Source organism: Microcaecilia unicolor, chromosome 1, assembly GCF_901765095.1.
Source record: "Microcaecilia unicolor chromosome 1, aMicUni1.1, whole genome shotgun sequence".
Taxonomy (NCBI): Eukaryota; Metazoa; Chordata; class Amphibia; order Gymnophiona; family Siphonopidae; genus Microcaecilia; species Microcaecilia unicolor.
The window spans coordinates 594000908-594013058 of record NC_044031.1 but is presented as its reverse complement, the minus strand read 5'-3'; the positions used below and the strand labels follow the sequence as shown (position 1 = coordinate 594013058).

Here is a 12151-nt window from a genome sequence, read left to right as displayed (position 1 = left end):
AAACCCGTACCGAGGCCAAAAAAGGCCTACCCCGAAAGCGAAAGGAAACTTACGCCGGGGAAAAAACTGGACACACGGGAAGGGACAAAGACCAAAGGTCTCTTTTTTTTTTTTTTTTTTTTTTTTTTTAAGCGAAATCGCGAATACGCGCGAGGGTCCACTTGAGGGGCACGAAACGGCGGCAAAACACGTCCGTCCCGAGCGCGGACAAAAGAAGACTGACGAACACGAGCCGGTTTGGGCGGGAAGACGGCCGCGCATGCGCGGTGCGCATGTGCGCGTGAGGACTAGCAAAGGCCTTTGCTAGTGAAGTTTCCGATTGGAGGGGGCTGCCGTGGACGTCACCCATCAGTGAGAACAAGCAGCCTGCTTGTCCTCGGAGAATATCTGTTACTAAAAGAAAATGTTGAGGACACAAGTATAGCACCTGTTGAATGTAGCAAGACCATCCATATTGTATCCACTAGATGGCAGCATGGGAGCACCCAGTTGCAGTAGCAAGAAGCTGCAGGTGGAATCCGAGTTACTTCATCTGGGGTACCAAGGATTTCTGTTAATATTTACAGACTTTTAGAACACGCAGAGTCCAAAATAACCTGTTGTTGGATCAGCATAAGATATATATCCACTGCATGTGGGGTTTTTCCAGGTCACAAAGGCCACTTCTGAAGAAGACTTGAGGGCACTCATTTATTTTGATTTTGCTTATTTTGATTTTGCTCACACCTTTTTCAGTAGTAGCTCAAGGTGAATTACATTCGGTTACACTGGGTGTTGCTGTGTCCCTGGAGGGCTCACAATCTAAGTTTGTGCCTGAGGCAATGGAGGGTTAAGTGACTTGCCCAAGATCACAAGGAAGAGCAGTGGGATTTGAACTGCCCATTTCTGGATGTCAAAACTGGTGCTGTATCCACTAGGCTGCTAGTCCACTCAGCATATTGCTTGTGGATAATTATTGTACTGTCCAAAGGGAATTGCAACCTGCAGGCAAATCATTACTTTGTCATCTTTCTGTGCTGTTCACCTTCATTCCTCAGTCTATATTTTTTGTGGCTGCATGTTTCATTGTTCACACTCCTCACTAGTCCTACCTAGCTCAGTTCAGTGGCGTAGCTATGGGTGGGCCTGGGTGGGCACAGGCCCACCCATCGCTGAACCCCGTCCTTCCCTGATGTACCTTACAGGCATCCCCGGCGCCTGCAGTGATTCATTATTGATGCCTGTGCCAACCCTGCAGGCTTCCTTCGGCTGGGTCCCACCCTCACTTTCATAATTCCTTCTGGCGGAATCCTGCGTAACCGGCACAAGCATCAATAATTGAATCACTGCAGGCATTGGGGATGGGGTTCAGCGACGGGTGGTCAGATGCTGGGACGCAGTGGAAGAGGAAAGATGTTGATGTGGGGTAGGTGAAAAAAAATCTATAATTTTGTTTTAAATATCTCGGTGGGAGGAGAGAGCTACAGAGTGCCGTTCCGTGGAAATGCCCATCTAAGCTAGTTCTGGGACCATCCAAATTACTGTGTCTGGTTATGCGACTAGCTCAGTTTGCAAAACTGTGAATGAGGTGGGGTTTTTTTCTTTTTTTTTTTTTTTTTTTAATCCAATAAATTTGGCCCTCCTCTGCTCAACTTCCCATAAAGAAATGCACGACCCTCCAGTCTGCTGTCCCTTGTTTGAACACATGAGAAGGAACACCAGAAACCACACTAAGGGACTGATGGCTTAGCACATGTCTTCTGACATGAGCTAAATGCACGATTTTTGCTCCTGAATGCAGTAAACTAATGGCATACAGATTACCACTGTGTTAAAAATGCGCTATTGGGAAAAGAGCTCGCTCCATGGCAGTCTCTGTGCATGAAGAGTGACTCATAAACTGATAGGAAAGGTGAAATTCCAAAAAGATCCACTGCTTCCCTCCATGCTGTGAAACTTGTATTTCACTTAGAATTGGGTGCAAGGCTGCCTGCAGAGCATTGATGCTTTTGTGTCTCACCAATTCAAAATCCACATACAAATAGCAACTGCAGCTCACCAGAGGTATTCCTTCCACACCTAGTGTCATAATTAACTTTGCAGAAAGGGGGAGGAGGGAGATGTGATGGACACATTCAGAATGCTGAGGAAGTGCCCTTAAATCAGCAGAGATTATTAAACCTCTTCCAGCAGCACTGATTAACGGCTGCCTTGCCTTCCTGAAAAGTCTCCTGGCACTTGCCTGGATTATCTTGGCCGACAGCTTGGCAATCTGGGAGAAGTCTTGGCTGGAAAACAGTTTTGTCACCGCTTTCTTTGGATTGTCAGGCATCTGTTCACCTCACTGTACCTAGGTTTGGGCCTACAGCAAATAAATCACACATCGCCTCTCCAGTGGGAATGTTTTTAGACTGACTCTTTTGCACTGCCTGACTGACGTAATGTCCAGAAATTCGTTTTATGTAAACCTGTGACAGGAGTAACGTCAGGAAGTATTTTTTTCACAGAGAGGGTGGTAGATATGTGGAATGCCGTCCCGCGGGAGGTGGTGGAGATGGAAAACGGTAATGGAATTTAAACGTGCGTGGTATAAACACAAAGAAATCCTGTTTAGAACAGTGCTGGGCATACTTCTTCGGTCGGTGTCCTGAGAATGGCAAGGACAGATGAAACTCAGGTATAAAGTATCACATACCATGTAAAATGAATTTATCTTGTTGGGCAGACTGGATGGACCACCATACAGGTCTTTATCTGCTGTCATTTACTACCACGCAACCTAAGAGTGATCTATGAACTGACCAACTTCCGCAAACTACTGAAGACCCATCTCTTTGACAAAACCTACCACAAAGATCAACACATGTGAAATACCCCACTTACATCCAAAAATGTCTAATAATGCCTTCTGCTTTATTATGTATTTCCTTACCACACATCCCAAAATCCTTCTGTAACACCAAATATATATTCTTTTCTCATTTCCATTATCCATGAAATATTGTAAGCCACTTTGAGCTTGTCATTTTGAAAACAGGAATCATTCAGTTTCGATTCCCACTGCAGCTCCTTGTGACTCTGGGCAAGTCACTTAACCCTCCATTGCCCCTGGTACAAAATAAGTACCTGACTATATGTAAACAGCTTTGAATGTAGTTGCAAAAACCTCAGAAAGGTGGTATATCAAGTCCCATTTCCCTTTCCCTTTTTACAGCATCTTGCGGTTACACCTGTCAGTAATAGTTATTTTTTAATAGTACATTTTGTTTTGGGGTTATTGGGGGGAAATGCTGGGGGTCCCACTCTTTTTCTGGACACTGAGTGCGTTAACAACTAGTCAGAGTTTCCTGGTGACTCTTGAAGCGATGTATCTCTCAGCCAGCTCTCCCCGATGCAGCCAGTTTGACAAAGTGTGGCCTGTGTTGGAGAAGAAAGGAGATTGCAAAGTGTGCAGTAGCTTCCAGTCATTCACAGTCTGAACTGGTTAAGTTCATGTGTTTTGCAAAGTCCAATGATTTTGGGGGGGGGGGGGGGGGGGTTCAGTACTCAGCAAAACTTGGCATGCAGGAGACTGAAAACAGGAAGGCCAGGGCTTAAATCCCACTCCTTGTACAACATTGAAGGAGGAAGTTGTAATTTGGAGTTTAAGTAGTAGAGTAGCCAGAAGTGTATTTCTGGTTGGGCCCACACGCTTCCCCTCCACCCCCTCTCTCCTTAGATGCATTAAAAATTAATACCTTGGCTGGTGGGGATCCCTAAGCCTTGTCAGTTGAAGATAGCCTTTGCAGTTCCCCCCTCCCCAGGCTGTCTGAACAGTGGGCAAGTTGGCAGCACGCTTCCAGACACCAATACCCCATCACACATGCTAAATTCATGCAGAAGGGGGTGTCTGCATCAGTGACTGGAAGTGTGCTACTAACTTACTCCACTGTTTAAATTGCCTGAGGGGCTCTGCAAAGGATGTCTTCAGCTGTCGGGGATCCCTTCCAGCAACAGCGAGGTGGGCTCCTGGGTGGGCCTGAACCCAGAGTGAGTGTGCCCTTGTTTAGCCCTGGCTTTGACACTGGAAAGTTAAATTTCTTGTCTGATCTCCAGAAGTTCAGAGTAAGTTTAAATGTGCAGAAACTAATAGCAACTTGATTTCCTACAAGATAAGACTGCCCTCCTATGGCTGTATCTCCATCATCAAAGTCATTTTTTTCCCTGACCTGTGATCAGTTCAAGAACATAGGAAAATTTGGTGCTGGGCAGACTTATACGGCCTGTGCCCTGAAGAGCACAGGTACAAATCAAAGTAGGGTATACACAAAAGTAGCATACATGAGTTGTCTTGGTGGGCAGACTGGATGGACCGTGCAGGTCTTTTTCTGCCGTCATCTACTATGTTACTATGTCTTGTGATTGCTAATGTTAATGTTGGCTGTGACAGGTGTAAATTTACTATTATTAGCATTTGTATAGCGCTACCAGACGTACTTAGCGCTGAACACCTGACACAAAGAGACAGTCCCTGCTCAAAAGAGCTTACAATCTAAATAATACAGACAAGACAGTTACGGATGAGGGAAGTACTGGGTGAGAAGGAAGGAAGGAACAAGGGAGGGCAAATGAGTAGAGGCTAGGAGCCAAAAGTAGCAGTGAAAAGGTGGGTTTTCAGCATGGATTTGAAAACAGGAAGAGATGGAGCTAGACGTATAGGTTCAGGAAGTCGATTCCAGGCATAAGGTGCCGCAAGAGAAAAGGAACAAAGTCTGGAGTTAGCAGTAGGGGAGAAGGGGGACAACAAGAGAGATTTGTCCAGTGAGCGGAGTTTATGGGAAGGAATGTAGGGAGATATAAGAGTGGAGAGGTAATGGGGGGTTGTAGCGTGGATGCACTTAAAGGTCAGTAAGAGAAGTTTAAACTATGCGGAAGCGGAAAGGGGGCCAGTGAAGTGATTTGAGGAGTGGGCTAGTGTGGGTATAATGATTCTGGCAGAAAATAAGTCGTGTCGCAGAATTTTGGACAGATTGGAGAGGAGAGAGATGGCTGAGCGGAAGACCAGTGAGAAGTAAATTGCAATAGTCCAAACGAGAGGTGACAAGGGTGTGAATAAGGGTTTTGGTAGTGTAATCAGAAAGGAAGGGGTGGATTTTGCTAATGTTCTAGGTAAAGAAACGACAGGTTTTGGTGATCTGTTGAATATGTGCAGAGAAGGAGAGAGAGGAATCAAAGATGACTCCAAGGTTACCAGCCGAGGAGACAGGATGTGAGAGCCATTAACAGAGGTAGAGAAAGGGGGAAGAGGGGAGGTGGGCTTAGGGGGGAAAATGAGAAGTTCAGTTTTGGTCATGTTAAGCTTCAGATGGCGTTGAGACATCCAAGCAGTGCATTCATATGAGCTAGCTTTCATCTCCCTGTAATAGATTTTTCTTATACAGACCCTGCTCCAAGGGACTTCTTATTGGCTCTACAAAGACCAGGATTTGGGAGAAATTGTGTTTTTTCCTAATCTAGAGGGTTTTTTTTACTAAAATGTGCTGAAATTTGTGCTTAGCACATTCTAACTCTGGACTTTTCTGCACACTAAACTCAGATCTAGTGGTACCTTTTTGGGGCATTTTCCATCTTTTGAATTTTAGATCATAGGCTAATGTTCACATCAGTGGCGTAGCTACGTGGGGCCTGGGCCCCCGTAGATTCCAGCCTGTACCCCCCTCCCGGAGAACCCGCCCACGCCGCTGCCTACCTTCACTTTTGCTGGCGGGGGACCCCACTCCCCGCTAGCCGACGTCCTCTCCATCCTGCTGTTGCATGCATTGCTGACATCCTGCACGTTGTACGTGCAACGTCAGACTCAGAGAACAGAACTTTGTTCTCTGAGTCTGACGTCCTGCACGCAACAAGAGCAGGAGCAGGACGGAGAGGACGTCGGCTGGCGGGGAGTGGGGTCCCCCGCCAGCAAAAGTGAAGGTAGGCGGCAGCGGGGGAGGGTTCGCGGTGGGAGTGGGGTCGGATAAGACATGGGGGGTGGCAATGGCGGCGGGGGTGGGGGGGTGGGGCGCCGGGGGGAGGGCTAAAATGTGCCCCCTCCCCTTGGGCTTTGGACCCCCCTCCCACAGAAGTCTGGCTACGCCCCTGGTTCACATTACTGTGCCTTACCTGTAAAAGCAGCCCATGCTGGTTGCTATTTCAGAGGCAGTAAGAGCTCCTGCATTAACTCCATGTTAGCCAGTTAGCTCATACTGCTGCAAACACACTAGCTGGTTAACACTTTATGAGGCTCATTTTCAAAGCACTTAGCCTCCCAAAGTTCCATAGAAACCTATGGAACTTAGCCTCCCAAAGTGCTTTGAAAATATGCCTCTTTGCCTATTATCTGACCATACAATTCAAGATATGCTCAGCTTCTTCACATTAATCTAATTTTCTTAAAGGTCAGTAGGGTCAGGGAATCATAGTAGGATCATTCAGATCAGCGTACCTACCCCTATTTGGCTGAATTATTCAATGAGCCAAGCATACGTTTCAGGGGTGGTATCGCAATCCTCATTAAATCTTTAGTATATTTTTTAATGATTTTTCATTAATATTTACTTTTTCATGAAGCCCATGTCATATATAGAACATATCATTATGTTGAGGCCATTATACATATATATCAGTTTCAAATTCCTTTGTACTATACCAGGGTTAGGCAACTCCGGTCCTCGAGAGCCGCAGGCAGGTCAGGTTTTCAGGATATCCACAATGAATATGCAGGAGATAGATTTGCAAGCACTGCCTCCATGGTATGCAAATCTATCTCCTGCATATTCATTGTGGATATCCTGAAAACCTGACCTGCCTGCGGCTCTCGAGGACCGGAGTTGCGTACCCCTGTACTATACTTTACTTTGTGCTATATGTATATAGCCATCTTAAGATAATACTTAGCTTGCACTAAGCTTTCAATGCTGGAGACTTGACCCTATTGACCTTTAAGAAAATTAGATTAATGTGAAGAAGCTGAGCATATCTTGAATTGTATGACTGTGAGCTCCCTTCAATTTATATTTAGTGCAGATTGACTATCTGGATATTATCTGACCGTGGCACACTCACTCCCCCCCCCCCCCCCCCCCCCCCAAAAAAAAAATATATATAATTTTTTTCCCCTAAAAAATACCTAAAGTGCAGGTTAGCACAGGCAAAACACTGCAAAACACATTAATGCATTTTATTGTAGCCTGTTTTTCTTCACTAAGGACCAGATTCTGTAAGTGGCATGTATAAAATAACAAACGCATCCAAAAATGCTTGGCACTCTTCTTTAAACCGCGCCTAAAGTTAGGCGCGGTTTATAAAATAATGCATCCTTCCGAGGAACACTGAAAACCTGGTGTAAATACCCATGCTTAAATGTAGGCTTGTTCCCCTGAATACTATAACCAAATTTAAGTGATGCCCCCTATACCCACCCTCTTCCTATGGCCGTGTCCCCCTTTCAGCTACACATGTAGAATACATCTAAGAAGCAAGCTTAAATTCCAATTGCCAGTTAGTGATAATTGGTTGTTACTGGCCAGTTATCACTGGCTTGTTCAATTAAGGTGCATGTGTAAATTAGGTATTCTCTCAATTTAGCTCACAATGCCTTATGTAGAATCCAGTTGTTAGTGTGCGTTAGTAAAAGGGCCCCTTAATTACCTATTGAGAGATTGCTGTAGAATGCACTTCTTGCTCCTAGTCTTGTCTTGATATCCAAATCGAAACTCCTACCAGAACTGGACAAAACTTAACTCTCTCTCTCCTTGAATACTTAATATACTCCCTCATCTATGATCATTAACACTTGACCTCTCTGTATTTCTCTTACCGGAATTGGCGCTCGCCATCACGGTACTATGTAAGCCACATTGAGCCTGCAAATAGGTGGGAAAATGTGGGATACAAATGCAACAAATAAAATGATAAAAACATAATAAAATGGTACTGGAAGTTCTCCCCCCTCCCCTGTTTTTCATAGGTAAATGCCTTCCCGTGTGAGAAGTTCTTGTTCTAATTGTTGGTCGTAATGGCATTTTACAAATTTGTACTGTCGCTTGTCTGGGTTTTTTTTTTTCCTTGTATTCAGAGAGTGTGTTTGGTTTGCTTTTATAACATATTCAGTAAAACACCTGCATGTGTGTTCTCAGGAAACATATGTCAGCTCATTTTAGTAACGTATGCCTTTTCCTTTTCTCTTTGCAGTACGTATACTTTCGTTCCGAAAAAGATTGATGTCAGCAAACAGAAGGTAAATTGAGTTCCTGTATGTGTCATTTGTGTTCATAACATTGGTGGATTTCTTCAGCATGCAGAACCACAAGTCACTGGTTAGTTTTGGAGAGAGATGGGAGACAGGAAAATAGTTTAGGCAGAGGGACAGGGGACAGGGAGGAAGTGGCCTGTTTTCAACATTTGCCATCATCACTGAAGTACAAAGAAGTGAGCCAGTAGCCTTAGGATGGTATTTATTACACTGAAGGCTTTTTCCTCATGCTGTGTGGCCTGATGCAGGCGGTGTTCAGTGAAAATGTTTCTTTTCATGTACTTTTGATGCTGTACTTTTCACCTTCATTTTTATTTACTGTAATGCTAATTCAATATAGTGCAATATAATATTTTTTTTCTTGTGATTAACTAACTGAAATTTGTTTTGCATTTCAAATTAGAAACTGCACAACAAATGTGGTGGTAATGGCAGAGCAACCCTTGTGTATATGAATATGCAAATCACTAAATAAGGTATTGGCTTGCAGTTAAAGTACTGAACATTGTCCAGAAACTGGTCTGCTAGTTACTAGTTTTGTTGGGGCAGACACTCTGGGACATTAAGTTGAATACCTGCTGATTTCCTTTGTAATGGGGAAATGGGACTTGATATACCGCCTCTCTGTGGTATTTTGCAACTACATTCAAAGCGGTTTACATATATACAGGTACTTATTTTGTACCTGGGGCAATGGAAGGTTAAGTGACTTGCCCACAGTCACAAGGAGCTGCAGTAACTATTTAAAACAAAAAAAATCTTTACCTGTAGAGTATAAGGGGGAAACTAGATGCTGTTGGCTGATTGCTGCTACCATTTACAGAAAAGACATCCTGAGCTGCTTGCTGCAGTTCACACTGCAGGAGCTGTGTTCGTCATAGTGCTCTTTCCCAGTAAATTGAGTGGAAACAGAATGGCTGCAGTGAGTAACATTGAGGCCTGATGTTTAGGGAGGTGTTCACCAGCAACAGGGGTGCTCTAAAGATTCTGTCTTCTCTGAGTAGAGGAGTGTGGTAGCCGTGTTAGTCCACTCTTAAGGTTATCAATAGAAATCAAACAAAATAAAACATGGAAAAGAAAATAAGATGATACCTTTTTTATTGGACATAACTTAATACAGGAAATGTATTAAGTTATGTCCAATAAAAAAGGTATCACCTTATTTTCTTTTCCATGTTTTATTTTGTTTGATGTCTTCTCTATGAAAGGCAGGCCTGCTAGGCCCTAAGAATGGAAGATTTGTTTGCTGGAATACAAGTCACAAGAACATAAGAGTAGCCATACTGGGTCAGACCAGTGGTCCATCTAGCCCAATATCCTGTTTCCAAATAGTGGCCAAGTCAGGTCACAAGTACAAGCAGCAGTCACAGCAACCGAGCACACAGGCTGCCCTCGAATGCAAAGAAAAAGCTGTTTGCGTTTGAAGGCAGCCTGTATGCTAGGCTGCTGCAACCGCCACTTATAAAAGCAAACTTCTTGCTAGTTTCTAGTACTGTATTGCAGTAACCGCACAGAGAAAACATTGGACGACTTCTGCCGGTTATTTGTTTAGCCCCTGATGCAGCCCTTGTAGAGCAAAACATGGGCATGTTGGGCGATTAAAGAAAATTGTTTGCTGTTTTGATGACTTACTTTTTACGTAGTCTGCTCTTTTTTTTTTTCTGTTAGCCTGAAAGAGTTGCATTGCAAATTCATTTATCATTATTTAAAACAAGTTTATTTCACGTTTGACAATCGAAGAACACAATGGTTCTGGTTCTCCATATTTACATAGGATTTACTCTCACTATTTTCTATGGACTTCAAGAAACTATAGAATAAGCACAGTGAATTCATAGCTGCAAGGAAGATACGGAAAGCCAGTGATCAACTGGGATCTATGGCAATGCACCAGGAATTATTAATAATTTTTATTATTATTTACAAAACTTTAACAAGTATAATAACTGTCAAGTTAAACACAGCCTTAATAATTAAACAAGCATAAATCATTTCAATCTTACAGTCCAATACAGTCTGGCTTACTTAGACCTCAAAACCTAAATTAGGCTGAAGAAAAAGAAAAGGGGGATAGGTATTAGTGAAGTTTAACAATAAACAAATTATCAAATAATTTATCCAAATTGGAGTCGTTGTTCTCTACATTTCTTTTAACTCTGACTCTGTTCTGCTTCCAGAAAGGATTTAAGCTGATCAGGAACATAAAAAACATATTTTGTCTGATTAAGCCTTATAAGACATTTACACGGGTAAGCCAAGAGGAAATTCCCCCCTTTATCAACAACTTTGGACCTCATAGATAGAAACATTTTCCTTTTTTCTTGGGTCAATTTGGTTACATCGGGGTAAAGCCAAATCTTTTGACCTGCAAAAATATGATTAGTTGATTTAAAGTATAATCTCATAATTGCATTCAGGTCTTGCTGAAAAACAAAGGACACCAACAGTGTCCCTCTTTCATTTGCATCATCTATAGATTTCTCCAACATAGCTGTAACATTTTGTAAATTATTTGAAATCTCTTCTTCAACTGGCAATGCACCAGGAATATAACTAGTTAAAGTTCAGTAGGCCTAATAGTACCCATCTGATTTTATGTTGTGTGTGTTTTCTAACCTATATGATCAACTGTACTTGTAAAATGCAGAAATACCTCCCCTTAACCCAAGAATCCAGAATAAAAATGACCTAATAAACTTATATACATATTTATATATACACATGTATCATATTACAATAAAAATAAATGATGAAATATGCAAAAATGCTAAATTCTTATATTAGCCTTAGAACAGCGGTTGTAAATAAAATAATAGCCCATTTTTACAGGCTCAAAGGCTAGTACTAGTATAAAAGAGAGCCTGCACCTTTAGGATGGGGAGTTCCAAAGGTATTCCTAACTCCCCTCATGGGAAGGTTACCTTATAATAACACTAGTAAAAAAAAAAGGCCCGTTTCGGTAACAAATGAAACGGGAGCTAGCAAGGTAATTCGTTTCTGCCATTAATGTTTTGAATTGTATTATTTTCTGTATTGTTTTCCCATATTTTCATATTTTTTTTGTTGTTGTAGTATTGTGTAATATAATTTTGAAAGCTCCTTTAAGCAGTTTTGAAGCTGTGTGCCTAGTCAAGGGGGGGGGGGGGGCAGGGGGTCTGTTGGTGTGTTTGGGTGTGTGAGAGAGAAAGAGATGTTGAATTTCACTGTTACACTGTATGTCGCTCGTGGACATACAGTGAGAAAGGTTTCTCCACATCAGGAAGGCCTAACGCAGGGGCTTGGAGTAGGGCTTTCTTTATGGCAATGAAGGATTGTTGAGCAGTAGGTCCCCATTCAAATGGTTCCTTTTCACCCCCCTTTGTGGCCTGGTAAAGGGGTTTCGCCATCAATGCAAAATTTGGAATCCAAATTCTGCAGAATCCGGCTGCTCCCAGAAATTCCCTAACTTCCCTTCTGGACTTGGGTTGGGGAATTGCAGCAACTGCTTGCTTCCTACTGACATCCAGTCTCCGACTTCCCTGGGAAATGCAAAAGCCCAGATACTTCACTTCTGACTGACAGAGTTGGGCCTTTGAGCGTGAGACCTTATAGCCTGCATCCAAGAGTAACTCCAGCAATTCTCTGGTAGCCTCAAAACACTCTTCCTGGGTCACTGCTGCAATCAGGAGGTCATCTACATACTGGAGTAAAACTCGCTTGGAAGGCTCAGATTTAAAAGTCTTAAGGTCTTGTCCTAGGGCAGTCCCAAAAATGGTGGGGGAGTTCTTGAACCCCTGTGGCAGGCGGGTCCATGTATACTGAAGCTTCCTTCCTGTTACTGGGTTTTCCCATTGAAAGGCGAAAAGCAGTTGACTGGCGGGGGCCACCCGAATACAAAAGAAGGCATCTTTTAGATCTAGT

At 43.1% G+C, this 12151-nt stretch overlaps 1 protein-coding gene across 3 annotated transcripts in view; it reads left to right on the top strand.

The window, feature by feature from the left end:
• ST3GAL1 (ST3 beta-galactoside alpha-2,3-sialyltransferase 1) overlaps nt 1–12151 on the top strand; it is a 239461-nt gene that overhangs the window by 205212 nt on the left and 22098 nt on the right. For all 3 annotated transcript variants that reach the window (XM_030219429.1, XM_030219421.1, XM_030219436.1), the window contains one exon: nt 8191–8236. In XM_030219429.1, the coding sequence (XP_030075289.1) occupies nt 8191–8236 (46 nt within the window). The remainder of the gene's footprint in view (nt 1–8190; nt 8237–12151) is intronic.